Source organism: Oryzias latipes, chromosome 4, assembly GCF_053564925.1.
Source record: "Oryzias latipes strain Hd-rR chromosome 4, Olatipes_Hd-rR_3.1".
In the NCBI taxonomy this organism is placed as follows: Eukaryota; Metazoa; Chordata; class Actinopteri; order Beloniformes; family Adrianichthyidae; genus Oryzias; species Oryzias latipes.
In genome coordinates this window covers 11,275,746-11,296,128 of record NC_136240.1, presented here as the reverse complement: position 1 = coordinate 11,296,128, position 20,383 = coordinate 11,275,746, and the positions used below count along the sequence as shown (strand labels likewise).

General features: G+C 38.7%; 1 protein-coding gene across 3 annotated transcripts in view; it reads right to left on the bottom strand.

Annotated features, from left to right (window-relative positions):
• The window catches only part of pex5la (peroxisomal biogenesis factor 5-like a), a 94,942-nt gene that overhangs the window by 25,680 nt on the left and 48,879 nt on the right, over positions 1 to 20,383 (bottom strand). For 2 of the 3 annotated variants that reach the window (XM_023954138.2, XM_023954140.2), the window contains 5 exons: positions 12,430 to 12,639; positions 10,478 to 10,592; positions 9,233 to 9,326; positions 8,937 to 8,966; positions 5,760 to 5,855 (listed from right to left, as the gene is read on the bottom strand). In XM_023954138.2, coding sequence (XP_023809906.1) covers positions 5,760 to 5,855; positions 8,937 to 8,966; positions 9,233 to 9,326; positions 10,478 to 10,592; positions 12,430 to 12,639 — 545 coding nt within the window. The remainder of the gene's footprint in view (positions 1 to 5,759; positions 5,856 to 8,936; positions 8,967 to 9,232; positions 9,327 to 10,477; positions 10,593 to 12,429; positions 12,640 to 20,383) is intronic. The other variant, XM_023954139.2, reaches the window with a different exon arrangement.

Sequence of the window (20,383 nt, the reverse complement as noted above, 5' to 3'; positions counted from 1 at the left end):
TGTTTCGGAAAACTAAAGTAATTTCAACAAATCCAAATTAAATGTTAAAAATAAAGAAACAAAGCCATTGGAAAAATTAAGTCTGATGGGACATCACTACTTGGTTGATAATGTTTGAGTTTTTCAAATGCCTCTTCAATATCTGCATACTTTTAGTATATAAACGTTTTACAATTAGTATGGAGGATTTCCAGGATTGCCATATACAGTAGCCAAAGAAATTTGGGTTAAAATGATGGATAAACGTCACCATCGAATCAGCGATGTTCCATAGTACCTACCTTTCACATTTTCTTCTTGTGCTTCATTTTTTAACATTTCATTTTGATCTCAGAAAAATTCAATTCATTTTAGTTTGATATATATATATATTTTTTTTTTCCCTCAAATTGATTTGGTTTCTGGAATTTTGCTTTGCTCTTTTTATTGCTTTTGAGATCTTCAATGTGTTTTTGCTCTTCAGGACCACCATACATTTATATACACGGATTTCAAACCTACAGTTGTGTTTATTTAATAAACTGAACAATTAGCTGTGAAGGCATTGTAAGATTAACTTATCATTCTTTATGATTTTTATTTTAGGTAATACTTAAATATCTCAACATTTGCTCCATCACTATTCACATGAGGATCATGTCGAGACATGAACGGATGTTACCTATTAGCTTATCTGCTTTACACTGAGGGACTTACATTTTACAGATTTCTTATCTCAGGTGAGACAGCGAAGAGAAAAAAAGACAAATCTCATTTCCACAGCGAGGCTAGCCAGGTCTTTTAATGTTAATGGGCCGCCCGCTGGTCAGCAGGACAAAAATAGAAAGCTGGAGCCCCGATACTGTCACTCAGAGAGGAGTAAAAGACATTCTGCTGGACAAAGTGCTACAAATGCATTTTTACAGACTATGGTTACCTACTATAGTAAGACTGTGACTGGTACTGGTGCTTTGAATCATTTCTAATACTTTTGTAATATGCATGGGCTAAAATAAAGCAAATGCTAAACTGAATTCTAATTGGTGTTGAATTCTGCTTTGAAGTACTAAAGTTGAAATTTTGTTTTAAATCCATGATCATTTCATTTCAACTAGTTTCTATTTATCATCATTGCCAGTGTTCCTTTCTATTTTCACTAAAGGTTAATGAGAAAAAGTTCATTGTAAATGGGATGTTCAGATGGAATCTCCCATAGGAGCATAACCCTTGTGCTATCTTAGATGACCCCACCCTTACATTAACATGTTCTCCCTACCATGACAAAGGTGGATAAAGGTGGAAAGATTTCATGTAAACCATGGACACCAGTGAAGATCACAAATCATTGAAGGAAAAAGGTTCAGCGCACTGTCTAGTGGGTCTAGATGACCCAACTCCCAATGGTAAAGTGTCTAGGATAGCACAATGAAGTAAATATGTAATTTTATGGGCTTCCCTGTGCAGTGGACTACTGACCATTTGATCACAAAGCTTTAATTTTAGTTTGTACTCAAGCATAATTCCTCTGATCTCCAACTACACTACTAATGATCAGACAATATTCACTAAGATAATGCTTTTAAGCTCTTATTTCAATAAAACAAAAAGCTTCAAAGTCATCTTCATATCTTTTTTTATCACCCCCACGGGGGATTTTCACTGCTTATATGACTTAAGAATTGTTCCCTGCAGCTTCTATTTAATAAAGAAAAAGAGCACTGTCTGCCCGAAGTATCTCTTTATCAGCCACCTTGTAAAGAAATTAAAAGCTGAGCTCCCCGTTTTTGCCTGCTGATATTCTTATTCTTCCATGTTGGGGAGTTTTTTTTCCCCTCCCTTTGTTAAAGCATAAAAATCAGAGAGATTCCAAGAGCTGTCATTTACAAGACATTCACTGTTCCAGCACCAGGCATCAATTTGCTCAAGTTTCTCTACCTCTTCTGATCTTCGTCTTCGTCTCTGCTGTTGTCTTAAGGGGTCATCTAAGCCTTTCCTCTGCACCTTCATGTCCTGGTTCACTACATCCATGAAGCCCCTATTTGCCCACTCCAAAGGAAAAAAAAAAGTAGTTACTTCGTCACTCATGGACTTAAAGCTGAGAGTCTGCCAGATAGAGGCTGCAGGATGCCCTCACCCCACATTCCTCAAAACGCCTTGAAGTTGCATTTGAAGTGGAGGTATTTACAGTAAACACCTTAATTAAGCCACAAAATACTTAGGTTTGCATTGTCTGATCATTTGAAGCTGTCCTTTTTCTAAAAATTCTCACATTATCCTCTTTTTTTCCCCCACATCTTGTTCTTTCGTAACTTACAACAAGGATGTCAACAGAAGCTGTTTCCATTAAATTGTGAAAATTAGAGTTGCGATAATAAATTGGCCTAATGCAAACATGACGATTTAGAAAAAAATCGCATTTATTGAAAACAAGTTTTTGCACTTGGAAAAGGCAGTTTTTGAGTCTTATAGAAATTGACATATTTCTCAAAACTGCAATGGAAACACTTCTTTTAAATTAAATGAGTCACGCGACCAACAAACAGATGGCAATGTGATTCTTGGTAGGAACTGGCTGCCTTGGGTGCCGCAGAGCGGGCATCACCAGAGATCCCACAGCATCACACAGCTCATGAAAAGTTGAGTGTGTCATGCAGAATTGTTGGATCAACAGCTCCTCTGTAAAATCACCAACCATCATTTCCCAAAATCTTTAATCCTTGGCCGCTCTCACGTGGGAGGAGTTCGCCGCTCCATGGCCTGAACAAGATGCAGACATCTCCTTTGATTAATGCTAGTTCTGTGCCATGAATTTGAATGTATCTGCTGTCAATCAATGTATTGTTTACATCCGACACCATGTTTTGAATGACTTATCGCTTGAGCTGGTTTGTTTATTTGCAAAACTATGATTTCATTTAAAAACAATGTATTTGCAAAATTGTGTTTTTTCGACATTACTAGAATTACAATAAAGTTTTGTGTAATGGAAACAGCTAAAAAATGTGAAAATCATAAAGCCGAAAACATGCTTTAAAATCCCCAACAAATAAAGTAACTGGCCCTATTTTGTAAGAGGGGAAAACTCATTAAAGGTTTGCTGGAAAATCACTCTTTTTAAAAATGCATTTCATCATTGGGTCAATAATTGAACAATGACATTGAAGAGTAAAGGCAATGAAAGCCCTCATAGCTCAAAGGGGAACAAAAGCTGGATCCCAGGCTTCTGCCTTTCCAGAAATATTTCCCTGGTCCAGATTATGGTTGACTAAACACACATGTCACAGTTAGTGGGTCAACACGGATAAAATACTCTAGTTACCATAACTTTACTGTTCCTCTTTGTGATATTCTGACATGTCTGTAAAATCTCTTACCCATTTACTCTCCTATTGTTAGGAGTCCAGAGTAGATTTCTTTTCTGAGTCAACCACCTCATGAACTTGAGTGTGTGTATGTGGCAAATGTAATTTAGCACAGAGAATGCTTGGAATGAAATACACAATGGTTTTTGTTGGTGAAAAAGACAAAAAGAAACCTCAAATAATAATTGCCTGTTATAAAAAAAAAAGGAGGGGAGAATGAGGTCGAGCGAAGCTGAAGACTGAGAATCTGTCAAACTGGTGGTTAAGTAGGACCCATTATGCAGCAGGCTCTCTGGCAGAAGCCTAAACATTTACAGCTACGTTCACACTGCTCAATAACGCGTGTTCAAGTGACCAATTCCAATGAAAAGTCTATGTATATGCACTTTTTGGGCATCCGCGTTTAAAACTCAGAACGCATCTCTGTGCAAGTTTCCAAGACTATTTTCAACCTCTACGTACAAAATGTACGGCTATTAATATCTTGTTGAAAGTCAAACTAGGTCAAATTTGACCAATCAGAGACTCTGATTTGATAGTGACGTATGAATGTAGTCCACTTTAATTTATTGAAATGCCAACTTTTTGAAACTTGATCAAGGAAAAGAAATTAATAATTGCGGTTTTTGACCGGCCGGAATTACGACACCAAATCTTTTGCATATCAGAATAGAGCTGTGAAAGAATAGATCTGGGGTGAGATTCACGAGATTTCATCCCTTAGACATTTTGCACAAGGCCTCTTCCAACTGCAGGTGGCACACAAGCTCTAGTAAACTGAAGAAAAAGAAGAAGCCCTACCCTGCTTTTCCAGTGTGAACACCATGGGCTAAACACACATTCAAGAATGTGCGTTCTCGAACACTCGGCACATGTCGGGTGTAAATGTAGCATAATAAATGTAAACATGACAAAACCTATGAAGAACTGACAAGGTGACAAAGCAGAGCAGATGACCTGACCATGAAGAACTGAAAACCAGACACTTGAATACACTAAAGCCGGTGTGGGTGATCATTAACGTCTGACTGGGGAACAACTCGGAACTGAACATAACAAAACCAAGAAACAAAACTGATGGAAACAAATCCAGGAGAACATTCCTCACAGAATGCCCCCCAAAAATTAAGGTGTAAAACATTTTTTAAATAGATGACCAGATTTTGAAAAAAACAAAATGCGGGCTTTAACCAGGAAGAGGAATAAGATTTATTGTTCCCTCAAGAGAGCTAATGAAGTAAATCTGTTTTTCAGCTCAGTAGGAAGCTCACCTACACAGGCATTGAACCTTTCCTTGACCCTCAGCGTCCACGTCTATAGTCTCATCTCAGTATGGATCTTAAATACTGCTTACTGTCAGTTCACTCCCACATCCAGACACAAAGAATTGCCTTAGGTCTTTTTTCTTCTTTTTGCTGGCTGCTGTTTGGCAGTAAAATAACCTGGACCAATTTTAGAAGCACTTTTATTTCTTACCTGTAAATCAAACCAAGTGATGCAATTTTTATTTATTAACTGCAAATGATCTACTTTTTTCTTTCTTTTTTTCATGAATGATTCACTGACCTGAGAACAAATTTTGTTGTAGGGGAGACTGGCATTGATTGTCACAAGATTTTCTTAGCATTGCTCATCTTTAAAAAGTCTTTCATCAGTAACTTCTACATTAAATGAAAGCTTGAGGTCTTGGCTTTAGATATATATTTATTTAACTTTTAGAAGTCATTGTAACAAGAAGTAAAAACCATCAGGAATACTGATCCCACAGGGTGTGCGGTTGGTTGTCCCCATAGAAGTTCAACTGTGACAAGCAACCCTGGTCTCCCCTAAATGTGACAATGACAAAGTATTCATGATTAGATAATATCAGTTCATAAGTTTATGTGGAACCACAGAAAAAAGCCCCGTTATTTTCTCAAACAGCATTGGCCATTCAGCTTGTTGCATATTTTCTGAAAGTCTGTGGTGCAAGGTGTCATTTATTCTGTAGCATCAAAGCAAACTGAAAGACAGAATCTGAACAAAATGACAAAAAAGGCCGACTGAGCTGACAATGAACTGCTTTTACAAAACCGGGTTTCATCCGCTGCAAAAAATCTATTTCTTATTATTACAATTTTTAAAGATTGCTTTTACATTTCATGAAAGATGAATCTTTATTGGTTCCTTCTTGTTTAAACTGATTTAAGGTCAGAAAAAGTTACTAAATTGTGTCATTATCATTAATGACCACTCTGATATTTACAGAAGTTATTCTCAACAAGGACATTTAATGGTTAATGCAAACTTCACCTGTTGGAGACTGAAATCCTTCTTGGCCTTTCTTGTCAAGTCTCATTAGAAATCAGCAGTGGAGATGGGCATCGTTTGACAGGCTGCAGATGTGGGGGGCTTCTTACGAAGCTGCACTCGTCTTACCTCAACGGCGGCCTTGGCACGCTCAAACTCTTCCTCCAGTGACTGATGTCTGGAAAGCAGGGTGCTCCCCCAGCGGTGCTCCTTCGTCAGGCGAGCCTGTCACACACACATGCATTTAATAGTATGAACATTCATGCAGTGTAAAAAAAAAGAAAGCACAATATATGCACCTGTACTTAATGCACACATTCACATTCTACAACAAATCAGACACACATACACCACTTGAAGAAGAGGCGGGCAGGGAGAGTGTGCAGGGTCAGCCAGCTCTGCTTTCTCAGGTCGATTGAAGCCTTTTGACATGCTCAGGAAGGATGGCAAAATCACTTCAGTAAGCACTACCCCAATCCCAGCAAGCCCCGCTTCTCATCTGAACAGCATGCTGCTGATCTGCTGTGTCCAAGTTTCCTTTTCACCTGAGTCTGGGCTTTTTCTGAGCACCTTTACATGCAGCAATAGAATTGTTGTGTTTTTAGTACTAGGAAACCCATCACAGAGGCAAAGGATCCTCTGTTTGTTACTGTCTCTGCTTGGCAGTTAGCCAAGCTATTACCTGTACCGATTTCCTGTTATTAATGTGTATCATGCTTCAAAAATTAATTTACATCACATTTGGTCCTGAAAAGATGGAAGATATTGCCTCAATTTACCACAGGCGCTCACATTTGTTTAAAAATAAAATAAAAATGCATGCAGGGTTAGATGCAAATCTTGCAACATTTAATGCATTTGGTGCTTTTAGTGTTTTTTATTCTCTCCTTTTTCTCGTTTTGGGATGCTGTCCACAGACTTTTTATATTTTAAGGAGAAATCCACCCAAACATTCCATTTCAAAAATGTTTATTTATAAATTGTGTTTTTTTTCCAGCAATTCCTTTGGATTTCTACTAAATATCATAGTGTTCATTATGGAAGCTTTTCAGGAAGATTTTTAAAGTTGATCCCAACCCTGATTGTTGGTGATTTATTATTTTGACTTATGTAACTTTAGAGTTGAGATTTTTTAAATTTTTGTTATCCAAGAGGAAAGACTGGAATATAATAGTACGTACATAGTAATACTTAGTTATTGTCCAATGCTTAAAGTCTGCTGGGGAAGCAAATGCACTCCTGAGGTAAAAAAAAAGGAAAAGGAGGAAAAAGAAATCTTAAACTCTGTGATTTTTTTTTTGATGAAAATTGTATTTATTAAGAAAGAAACCCCTGAACTTTTCTACAATCCAGAATTATTTAATGTTTTAAAATAATGGATATTACAAAATAATAATAATAATAATAATAATGGATTGGATTTATCTGCGCTTTTCAAGACACCCAAAGCGCTTACATTGTGTCCATCATTCATTCACTCCTCATTCATACTTGGTGATGGTAAGCTACGGTTGTAGCCACAGCTGCCCTGGGGCAGACTGACAGAGGCGTGGCTGCCAGTTCGCGCCTACAGCCCCTCTGACCATCACCAGGATCATTCATGCGCATTCACACACCAGTGGAGCCACACTGGAGGCAAGGAGGGTGAAGTGTCTTGCCCAAGGACACTTGAAATAAGATTAAAAGAAAAGATTAATAGAGAAAATCAAACCTTGCATCAAAGCAACTATTTTAGTCACCAACTATGGCAGCACCACTAAAACTTTTCACCCATTTTAGGGCTTATGCTACATTCACACATAGGGCTGATTAATCAATCTGAATCGGGCTTTAGCTCAATAAATCAATAATAGGCCTTTAAAGTAGAGATTGATCTCTTATGCCTTTCCTTTTCTGGTGATCTAACATAACAGCAGTAAATATTAGAAGCCACCAGTTGCCACCCCCCCAGTATCGGTGGCAACAGTGGAATATAAACAGTCTATACACTGTCCGAGCAACACTGCACCGCAACCACGGCCTCACCCAACAACTTCTTCTTTTTCGCCCTTCTTTTGTGTGTTACTCTTCTTCTATGAGTAGCGCAGTAAGCACAATGTTCAGTTTTCTTTATATTCTTCTCTGCATCAACCACAACTTTTGAATACCCAGGTCTCAAAATCCCTGGGTGCTATGAATGCCATGAGTTTTGTGTAGCATCAATGCCGTCTCCCCATCTAAAAGCAGGGCCCACAGTGGCAGGGATCGCCAGATTAATGTCAACATGTCAACATCCCTCGTCGAGTGCCCACACTGTCCCCATACGATTTCTAACAACTGAACGGTGGCAGTGGTATGGCAGCATGGGGGCATGGGGTGGGGGTGGGCTGGAGGGTGGCAGTCTGAAATCGGCCAGTCAAAAGATGATTTTGGTGACCTTGGAGACCCTGCAGTCAGTTATCGCGATGCTGTTTTCTTGCCACCGGCCTGCCGCTGGACTGCCACCGCGCAACCTCCAAATGTGCCCGGGTAAAAACACTGACCAATGTGTAAAAATACTACTGTCGCCTGCCGATTTTGCTGAAAAACTTGCACTCAGGTCGCCTAGCGGTGGCATGTTACCGTAGTCTTAATAAAGTCATGATTTAAATAATACCTTTTAAAAAATAGCCTTCAATCTTACCTAATGGTACCCCACTAAATTTTTGGTCACATTTTATTTATAAAAATTTTAAGTAGTTGTAAGTAGCATTTCTGTCAGGTATGAGAATTTACCAGATCATTGGGGTGGATTTTTCCTTTAAAGTTTAAAGTTTTACTCCAGTTTCTGTTAGTCGACAGTATGAAAATATCATGCAAGACATGTCTCCTCTTTGCATGCATTTTGTGTTGGTGTGTGTTTGTGTGTGGTATAAGCCACATGTCGTCAAGTTATTATTTAACTCGCTGGGGAAACAGACAAGTCCTGTGTTTGTCTGCCATTTTGGATGGTGATCTTTCAATCTAGAATCTATAATAAATTAGAATGATGAAAAGGTGATGAACACTTATATTGGATGGTGAGATCCATTACTTATTAAGTTTGTTCTTGTTAAAATAAAACGAAATTGCAGAGCAACAAATATGCATTACCAAAGCAGAAAAATACTTCAAACTTGAATTTTGAAGCACCACAAATGATACATTTTGGGGCTTTAAGTCTTCTGGTTTCAGCAGAAAATATTTTTATATATTTGAAACAAAAATCAGTGAGATGTGATACTGTTGAGCTGGTGTAAGTGTATAAATCTTTCATTCTTATATGAAAGGATGCATAGGGAGGCTTACATGTCTTCCACTAATATACTGCCTGTTGAGCTGAAATGGAAGAATTGTAGGCATTAGGACAAAACGGTGGGTTAACAACAACACAACAGGGTATACAAACTTGAGTATTCAGACAGCATTAACATGCGGGTGTTATAGTCATAGTGTAATGGAGTTAATATAATTAGGGTACCATTGATCACAGTGCTTGAAAAACATATTTGAGATATGTATTCTTGCACTTTAAAAGACTTCAAGTGCAGACAGAGATCACGCCAGGATTACCGGCTCCTGATACTGTTACAAACAACACTTACTTGTGATGCAAGGGCGGACTCTGGCTCGACTTTGGCATTCGCTTCCAAGGTGTTCTTATTTGATGAGTCTATTTGGGTTTTGCAATCTATGGACCTTATGGAGAGGACAGAAACGTTTTCTTACAATACAATGCATCAAATTATCCATAAAACAATAAAAATCAATCCGAATTCTTCCCCTAGCCCTACATTAAGTCCTCCAAATGGAGAGTTATGGAAAAATAATGTCTTTGAATTTGGACGTTTTTCCCACTTGATAACGTCATCAACAGTCAGCTGCGTTAGTGTAGAGCTGCTAGTGCTCGGAAAATAGTTTTACAACTTTAAAAAGGTCATGCTACAACAAAAAATCTTTACCTCCATCTAAATGTAAACCTCTGTGCATCAGAGCACACCCATGTGAAGAAAAGCGCTTCTCCAAGGAGCAGCGCGAGGCGGAACACCCTTGCGAGGGTTAGCCCTAAAAAGACGGATTAAACGCCCCTACAATTGGAGGGGTAGGGAGAAGCAGTGGGGGAAGAATTTGGAATTGGCCTGAATGTACATGATAAAAACAAATTTCTGTAAAGATGCATGTTTTGACTTTTTCAAAATTTCCATCTATAAAGAACAAAAAATAAATGAAATGGTGATTCATTACAAGTTCAAATATGTTCTTGTAGCCTAAATTGTAAAAAATGTTATTGCTTATATATGTTATATATTTTTTAAATTGCGTAAAAGTTATTTATATATGTTTTAAGTGTTCACCAGTGGGAATAGAGCTCCCTTTGAGATGATAAACAAATTGAAAAATAAATAAATAAATAAAATAGAATGCTAATTCATTGACTTGCAGTGGAACCAATCGTTTCTCCGCTCTGCTTTACTGATAAATACTTCAACAGGTATATTTTGTGGATAAATGTTTTATGCCAGTTTTTGCATCTTTACACTGTATTTTGAATTTCGGAATGAAATGGCAGCATTGGGGAAATAGAAAATTGTCTTTTGTCCAATAAAACCATACAAAAAAAATCTCAGGAAACTTAAAGTATGAAACAGCACATTGGGGGGCCTTGAGCCAAAACCATAAACTGAAATAAACTAAGATAATTTAAGATCTGGAGTGAGAAGAAGCTGAGAAATGGTACTTTAGAAAAACAACAAAATGTTGTACACAAAGCCTGTTGGTAGAAATATTTTACTGATGAAAATAACAAATAATATGAAAATAAATGGTTTCTATAAAAGGTCAGAACTTACCAAAGAAACTCATTAGAGGAATTTTTAGAGGAACGCCGTCTTTCCAACTTCCACTTTCTGTTGCCATTTTTCTCAGGGATGGGATTCAGCTCTTCCCATTTATCTAATGATCCAACTGGTGACAATAATGTGACAAAAGAAAGAAACAACGATGAATGATAGAGAAAAATCCAGATTTACAAAATTGAAACATGGAATGAAAATGTTTCTTTTTTGGATCTCTACATTAAAAAAAAAACATAAACCTGAACTTTAAACATACATACTGAAATGCGTTTTTTTTGGTTAATGTAATGCTTTATGTATTTCATGAAAAACAAAGTTAAAGGAATAGACTTTTTAATTTGGGTTTAACCCTTGTGCTATCTTAGATGACCCCACCCTTACATTGACGTGTTCTCCCTACCATGACAAAGGTGGATAAAGGTGGAAAGATTTCATGTAATCCATGGACACCAGTGAAGATCACAAATCATTGAAGAAAAAAGGTTCAGCGCACAGTCTAGTGGGTCTAGATGACCCAACTCCCAATGTTAAAGTGCCTAGGATAGCACAAGGGTTAAATGAGGAGCAAATTGTAGAGGCAGCTGGATGACAAATTAAAGTGCTTTATGACACTAAAAGAAAACGGTGCTACTGGAGTAGGTATTTTGAGAAAATACAAAACTAGTGGAAATAATTATGATAATTTCTTCATTAAAAGTTAGAAAGACGGTCCACAAAAACACAAGAAGTTCTGACAGTGATGCCAGGAAAGTTGTCACAAGAAGGGGCAGACGTCTGGTTCCAAATGCAGCAGGTTTATTTGCACAGTTCTAAGTCCACAAAGCTAAATCAGGGTCAGGCAGGAAGGGGTCGAGCATAGCAACGGTCATGAGAGCATCAGGGAAGAAACAGGAGTCACGATCCAGGCGATATTCGAGGTAGGCGTCAGGCAAACGGAGTCAGAGACAAAACAAGTGTCAGGATATCAGAAGATCGGAATACCAGATTACAACGCTCGGTAAGATTCAAAGATTCAAAGGGTTTATTATCATGTGCACAGTAAAGAAACAGGTTTCCCTGCACAATGAAATTCTTTCTTCGCTGTTTGCTCCGAATGCCAAAAAGTATAGAGGAAACTGAAACAATTCACACACAACATATACATAAAAACATAAGATGTCGAGTAGCAATTCTAAAAGTGCAAATGTGCAAATGTGATAATAACAGTAGCGAACAATGAGCATGTGCAAAGGTGCAGTTTGTTGTTTCAGACTCCTGTCAGCTGTTAAGGAGTCTGATGGCAGAGGGAAGAGAGAGTTCTTGAGTCTCGTGCATGCAGAGTGGCACAAACAATCCTTCACACTGAGTGAGGCTCAGTCCAGTGCTTAACTATACTGTGAGTGATTGCAAATGAAAGTCAGGGGTGTGGGATCCAGAAACTGTAGCATGGGTTGCTGGGAGATGAAGTGCACTTAAACTCTGGAGACGGATCCTGCTGGTGACCAAAGGGGGAGACAGAGCTCTAACTTTTGACAAAAGTCATCTACAAAACACTTACACCTTAATAACCAATGCAGAAGCAAAAAGTGTTTAAGTAGATGCTAAATTAACGTAATTTGAGCTGAAGTGGTTTGATGCATATTTGCATCAGTAGGCATAAGTGGTTAAATAATCAAATCAAAATGGTTATATTTAAAGATGCAGGGGCTGAATCTTTGTAATTAGACACTGCTGTTCTCAGTCATATAGCTGGCACAGTTTTTTTTTTTACATTTGTGTCAGTCAGTTCCTGGAGAATGGAGTGAAGTATGAGGTGGGAGAGCATAAAAACTGGGTTTAGAAAAGATTTTACCTGACAAAACCATTAAGATGAATGGCTTAACCTGTAATTATAGTGTGGCTAATACCTGCTAATATTGTTATTATTATGATTATGTTGTTTCATTAGAAAGAAATTGGTGAAACACCTGAATCCAGCGATCGCCTCTCTGTGGTTCGCATGCTTGATCCTGTTTGTTCCACCTCCACCTGAATCAGCTCCGTCTCATCCGTCTTTTTCTTGTGTGAATTGTTCTTCTGCCCGTCACACCGGGAAGACAAGAGGCTATTCCTGTCTTTGCTGTTCTTCCTTTCACCAGGTTCGCTGAGATCCAGCAGATCCAGTGTTGAAGACAAAACTGCAGACAGATTAAAGAAGAGGTCATTGCAGATACTTACTGTAATGACAAATCCAGCATAAATACACTGTTTATCTAATACAAAGTTAATATGCAGTATGACTCTGTTTATGAAAAGTATAACAATAAAATATCTTAATGTTCTTAAGCACTTTGAGCTGTGCATGAAAATTGCTTTTTATAGAGTTTGATTTGATTTGATTAGCAAGCTCTGTGCAATAAATCAAGTCCAAGAAAGCAAAGCAAAGTTTATTGGTCTCTTTTCCCAGAACAAATGTCAAGTGTTTAACAACTGGGTCATAAACTTTATAAAAGTAGGATAAAACAAGAAAAAATGTGTTAAATATAAAACTAATACATTACAAAATCTTGCCAACATAAACCTACACATAGCTAAAAGTCTGCTGACATAAAAATGTCTTCAGGTGGGTTTTAAAAGCCTCACAAACCTCAATCAAACCTGATGATCCAAAAGCATCAGAAGATTTTAGGAGCTTGACCATGCAGAGCTCTAAAAGTAAAAACTAAATTCCTAAAAATTACTTTTCAAATGAACTGGCAGCCAGTGGAGAGTGAGATCATGTGTGAGATCATGAAACAGTCGTACAGATTTGTGTGTTTGCTGGTGACCATCCCTGTGTCCATTGCGTTTGTCGAGCGGACTTTTTCGGCTCTAAAGCGAATGAAAACCTACACAGAAAGACAACTGGACAGACTCGACTCTCAGCACTGGGCTTGATGGCAATAGAAAAGGACTTCTTGAGGGAACTGAAGTGCGAAAATCTACATGACAGGATGATCGAAATGATTTTGTTTTCAAATAATCACATTTTTTGATGAATGAAATGATAAATATCATAATGCATAATATTTCATATTTATGTGGTTGTTTTCAATGTTTTTTGCAGGCTGTAGTTGATGAGATTTGTTTACCGTTTATTTAGAGGCTTAAAATTTTATAATGACGGGTTGAGTGATTCAAACGTTGCACTACTAAAGGCCCAGGTGTGTAATGCACGGTCAGCAACTGCTTTTCATACATTTGAGCAAAAAACTACAAGGATGTTATGTGATTCTAGCTATGTTCTGTTCTGCTCTGTTCCAGAGCAACTGGAATTAAAAGGCCATAACTGCATTAAATTGAAAGTCTTCACAGACCTATGTCTGTAGTAACACTTGCTTTACTTAATTGCTTTTGTATTTTTGGAATGTTCGTTCCTAATAGCCAATATAAACCTCAATCTATAGTTTAAGTATCAGTTTCATATAAAAAACAACAAATATCCTTAGAGGTTAATATCTTTAAGTGTGTTGCTCGAAGGTAAAGACTATCCTGTCAGTGTATCTAACATGACCAGTTTTTAAAAAATCTTTAAAAATTCTGTTTGTTTGCTGGAATTTAATGGGTATTAAAACAACATGTTGCAGGAAAATGTAGGTTAAGTGCTGGAACTCTGATAAAACAGTTCAATTATACACTGATTACTCACAAAATCATATAGTCGATCACTCATCTCCAGGGACCCTTGCTGTGTTTCTTGGACTGGGAACGCTCAAACCTGCAAGCACTTTTCGACATAATTGGCGTGCTGCTGCTTCAGGAAAACCAACTGAGCGTTTGTTGACTGAAACTCATCATGATAAGAGAATATGTTCATCTTCTATGCGTTGTGCACTTCAGATGACATCCACAATTGCAAATCAAAGGAAGCACTCTCATGAGGGTGTTTGAATGAACAGTTTCCACGTCAATGAAAGGAGCACAGGCTCGACATGAAAAGGCACAGATGTCATAAGTGTTTGTCACTCTGCACCTCCTTGACATAATAGGATTTTGGGGGAGATATGGGAAATAAGTGTTTTTGGAAGTTTGTTTTTCATTTTCACCCTGATGTTGCAGTACATGGCGATAGTAATTCAGCTAAATTCTAAGTTAAGTCTGAATTGTTCATACCACAGCCAAATTTGGATTCTATTCAGTCAACAACATTTTTTTAGTCACAACAATGTCTTTCAAATCACGAAACTGGTGAAGACAACAAAATTCAGAAGCTTGTAGCAGTGAGGTAGGTGCTACAATTGGCGGGCCACAAGCTCCTTGCTTCGCTCTATACCGATGCATCCATTTGCAGACAATCTCAATCAAAACTGAACGGCTGCATAGTCCAATATTAGTCGCCAATTTTGTTGCACTGCTAATGGGGTATAAGGGGCTTTCAGCTAGCAGGAGAGAGTGTACACAAAGAGATGATGGGAAATGGTGGCAGGCTTGCTCCATACCAATGATCCCGCCCACAACTCTGAGGCAGATTTCAGATTTTTTGGCTAAAAAAAGACATGATCATAATTAAACGACCATTGTGAATGTTTTTACAATAGATCAAAATATGATTGGATCTGTGTCTTTGGTTAGATTTCAATTCGTTTTTAAATTGCTGCTTTGGTTTCTGGACAGGTTGGTTGTACTTTTAATTATTAAATATATTGGATCTACTTTCTTTGAGTATCTTCTGGCTCCTACGTTTCGTCCTGTCTGTCTAGCCTTAACATTTAGAAGATGTCTTGTTACTCACATTCTAGACAGTACATTCTATTAGAAATGAAATAAGGAGTAAGTGAGGACCAGACAGTACTGAAAACTCAAAGACATACACTTCAAATTCCTAAATCAGTATGCTAGAATGCTTCAGATTAAAAGCAGAGAGCGCCACATGCTTTTAAGCAACATTGTGGTTTTGCTCCACATCATATGCACCAATAGAAACTACCTTCTGAGGAATTCTTCAACAGGGTCATCTTTAAGATTTCATGATTGTGGTCTGTAATATTTGTTTTAGGAATGTCCTTCATTTATTTATTATTTTTTGACAACATGTACTATTTTTGTTCCCCTGGGCAGACTTTTTTTAAGGAGAGGCTTTTGAAAATCAGCTGTACCCAGACTTTTACTTGTCGATACACAGGAGATGCCTAATTTGTGTTAAACAATTATTCATCAAGGACCCATAATGTAATGCAATGAAGTGATAAAGTAAATGTTTTACTTTTCAGATTAAAAATTAAGACATATTTTTGGCAATTACAGCAAGTGACTGATAAATGTTGCTCTTCATAGTAAACTGTGGTTCACTCTTCTACCATAAACGCGAGACTCTGTGCTGAACTGACAAATATTTGAGCCTTAAAAGCTTTGAGGATATATGGATGAGTGAGTCAATGCATCAGAGATGCTTACAAGTCCATCCATCCTGTGCAAGTCTTTGCATTCAATTACAAGTCGAATCCAACGTTTCTGACAAATCAAAGTCAAGTCTCAAATTATTACACTTATAGCTAAAAAAAAAAATGTTACTGTCACATATTCTTATGAAAATACTATTAAACAACTTGTGGGAACACATTGACAGTTGGTTGCATTTTTAATCCTTTTTTATTTTTTTTAACTTCTCCTGTCCAACAGCTGGGCAGGCAGATGAGAGCTGAAGGCCTCTTGTGTTGGACATATTTTACTTTAACAATAGGGGTTATTAATCTTCAGACAAAACAAAGGCATGACTGAATAAACCCCTTTTGTAATTGAGGCCAAACTTTATTCATTTCAACCATGTTTGAAAATCTTTGGTGTTGGACTGGACGGAAAAGGAAAGAAGGGAAGAAGAGAGAGGGACGTTAGAGAGGGGGGGGGGGGGGGGGGGGCTAAGAGGGTGATAATAGGAGGGGGTGGGGGATAAGACCATGAAGCAGCATAAAGCAACAAGTTTACTGGTTGTTATCATTACGGTAAGGTTCAAATGTAGTACAAAAAGGGCGGGGCCTGTCCTCACACACACTCAAATGTTATCAACACACCTGCTAGCTGCAAAAATGTCCACCAAGCCCCTGTTTTATGGAATAAGCTCCCAGCTCATGTAAGAGGCCGATTCAGTTTCTACATTCAAAGTTAGACTGAAAACATTCCTCTTTGGACAGGCTTATTATCAGACTAGCTTGTATTCAGAGATTATTTAACTTAATGTTAATGTGTTTAAATTAAACTTAATAACAATAACTATTTGTTTTAAAAGGCTGCTAGAAGTTGAAGCTGGGGTAACTATGGTGCACTGGGGTTCTGTCCTCTTTTCTCATCTACTTCTACCCTTCCTCTCTTCTCTATTCTTGATCATCATTTATCATTTAGTTTTCCATGCCTCTGTTTGGTGTAGTCTGCGTTGCACCTTGGAGGGAGGAGCTACTTGGCAGTGGTCCCCCTCCGATGGTGGCTGTATGGAATAGGCCCCCTCCCTCAGTTTTATTTGCACATTAGACATGTAGGGCCCTTGGTAAGGGGGTTGCTTGGACATCACTGCCAGCAAGCAGCAGATGTCCTTTAGCGCCCTACCTGCCAATTTTAACTGCACCGTAGACATTTAGGGCCCCTTGGTGGGGAGGGTGATGGGACATCACTGTGAGTAATCAGGAGATGTCCTCTCACTGCACCCCCTTAGTACACACACCCTTCACTCCTCAAAATATGCATTCCAACATAAACAAACCCACACATGCACACACACGCCCTCACACACGCATTTCACAAGGTGGGACCTTGGACCATCTGTCCCTTACCCCATCCCTGGTAGGGGGTACTGGGCCCTTGGCAACGGCGGCCGTGTTCCCTGGGTGCTGTCTTCCTGGGCCCGGCGGCCCTCTCTCCACGCAGGGAGAGGGATCCCTGAGCTCTCTGGCAAGTCCAAGAACCGGGGATAACATCCCAACTGGGCTGGGGGGTGTCCGAGTCCCTGTGGTATGGGTTCTGGTCCTTGCCCCTGAGCTCTGGGCCTCGCCGAATTTCCAACTGTGGGCGAACCTGGTCGGGCCATGTTTACAACACCTCTTGTGGACCCCCTCTTCTCCTGGGTGCCCTCCTCCTGGGCGGGGGCGGATGGCCCCTGCTTTGCTCCTTCCTGAACTAACCATGGGCAGGATGGGTGGCTGCCTGGAGCGCGGGGCGGGTCTCCCTTGGGGGGTCCTGGCTCGTACCTGGGGTTGGGGCGGGGGGATGCCCAGAACTCCTGGGTAGTGATGAGGTTCTCCTCTGGGGCTGTTGGCACTCTTCTGGGGCGGGGCCCTGCGTTGGGCCCTCCTTGCACAGTGGGGGGGCCCCCTCCGTGCCTGGCTGGGTGGGTAGGCGGGCTGGGAAGGATCTGGTTCCCCTTATGAATACAGGGTTCACTTCGGCAGCATGCATGTATCTCCACCCCCACGTGCACACTGCTCCCTCTCTGTTTCATCCCTCCTTCTAACCCACAGTGTATCAATGGACAGATATATTCTGCTCATCTTCGTGTCACCTTTGGATGTAAAATTTGTCTTTTCAGCAGATCTGGTATAATTATACACAGCTTAAAATAATAACTTATTCAAATCAGCGCTTGTATCCTCCACTTTCTCCTACTCTCTTCCTTTTATCCCCCCCCCCCCATATTCTTCCCCTCTCCCTCCCCACACACACTAAATGAAACAAATAAATAAAAAACAAATAAAAACAAAAAGGGGTTTATACAAATTTACACTCTGGCTATCCGAACATATACTGTATAACCTCTTTTTGTAATAGTAAAACCTATCCAACACAAAAGGCCTTCAGCTCTAATCTGTTTGCTCAGTTGTTGGACAGAACAAGTTAAAAAAAAAAAGAAAAAGGAAAAAAAAAAGATAATAAAAAAAAGGATTAGCAGGAGCATGTTAAAAATTGTAGCAGAACAAAACTGATTGTATGATTTTGGCTTCTTGAGCCAGTCGGATTCAGTCTAGTTCCCTTATGCAATCAAGGGTTCTAGTTATTGAATGTCATCATAAACCACAAAATTCTAGATGTAAACTGTTATAATCCAAATAAACTATAGGGGGACTTTCAACCATGCTAAAACAATGACAAAACAGCTGCATGTGGAGTCTCAGTCCCATGACTCAGACAAGCAGCCTTAGAGAGGATCCAACTATCCAGCTTTTAGGGAGGAATTCAGACGTTCTTTTCACCAAGGGAAAAATATTGCTTCAGTTAAATGTTTCTACAGTTTCTAAACACTGAATCAGAATTTTTAGGATTTTTTTTTGGAGTGTGAACAGAGAAAACAGCTCATTTTCATCCAAATATTAAGCAAGAACAAAACATTTTGTAAAAACATTTTCCATTTAACTTATTTTTATGAGAAGTTGTGTTCAGGCAGTGTCTGTGCTGACAGACACTGTCAGCACAGGCAGCAGGGGTTTCCCCCGTTATTTCGCTCTTATTCATGATTCAGCCCAGTGGGTGGGAAGTTCACAGAAGACACATGTTGACTGCAGTTAGGTTCTGCCAAGTGTTATGAAAATGACGGTGAAGCTCATTGATCAGGTCTCCATCCATGTGGAAAGAAAGATGGCATTTGGCATCTGTTGAAGTAAGTTTAGCTCATTTATTTTGCAAAGTTAAAAAGGTTGTTGTGAACGTGGGCTGTATACAAATGCACATTTTAAAAGGCAAGTTTGAAACAAATTATTAGTTTGGCCTCTTCATTTTTCATCTCCTGAGGATATGTAGATGAAATTCAAATGAAGAATAACATCAGCTCCATATGCAGTTTATTTTATTTCCCAATTGATTAAAGTTTCTGCTCTTAGATCTCTTTAACTACTCAAAAGGAACAAGACTGAAAACATTGTCTTGTATAATTTTAACCCTGTGACATCGATCAAACTGCCTCTGCTCTAAATCTAACTTAATCTTGCTTATTTGAAAGCAAAACATAAGCAATTTTTTTCCATATTTGCATTTTTTATCCATATTAAAAAAAAAATCAGGCATCAATGGGTTTGTTTTCAGTAGGATGTAGTTTAAAAATCATCTATTCGTCTGTCCTCCAAACTCACTGAATCCCTTTAAGGTTCATGGGGCTGCTGGAGCCTGTCCTTGCTACTATTTGAGGTGGAGTACACCCTACACAGGTCGCCAGTTCTATGGTCTTCCATTTGTGCCAAAAATCTTTTTATGTCCACTGTCTGTCTTTGGTTCATTGTTTCTGTCTATGGTCCACTGTCCAATGTCTACTGAACAAGTTTATTGAACATTGTTCATGTTTATATACGACTAAGAAATATCTCAAGCATGTCCATGCTACCTTTGATGATTGCTTTGTGATGTTTGTGCTTGTTTTCCATATAAAACTTTGTACTTGTGGTTTGATCTTCTCATTTCCGTACGTCATTAGGTGTTGTCGACAGAAAAGTCCTTGGTAACCGTTGCCAGGGTTGTTTCCCTATGTCATCAGAGAACTCTTTAGTATGGTTGTAGGTGGTTTTCTGTACTTTGTCATTAGAGATCTTCTGTGGGACAGTTCTTTTCTTTGTCAAGCCTGGTGCTGACTGCGCTCAAAACTGTATCAAAGTTTGCTGCCACAGAACATGGAAAATATAATTTTTGTTGAAGTTGAAGTTTTAAAAGTTTTTTGAAGAACAGCTTTAAAAAATCTGGTAATAGCATTATGTAAAAGTCTTCTAAAATATTTCATCATCATCAATTACATTGTAACAATACTGACATCACCAAGGACCCAAAGGGTAAGAAAGAGAAAAAACTCTCCCTTTTCTTTACAGGTTGGAAGTAGAAAATAAGAAATTGTTTAAAAAGTTTAACTGTGTTCATTAGGATGATTTAATGAAGACAGAAGACATAAACAGTAGATAATGAACCAAAGACATAGATCGTTGAGACAAAAACATACTTTTG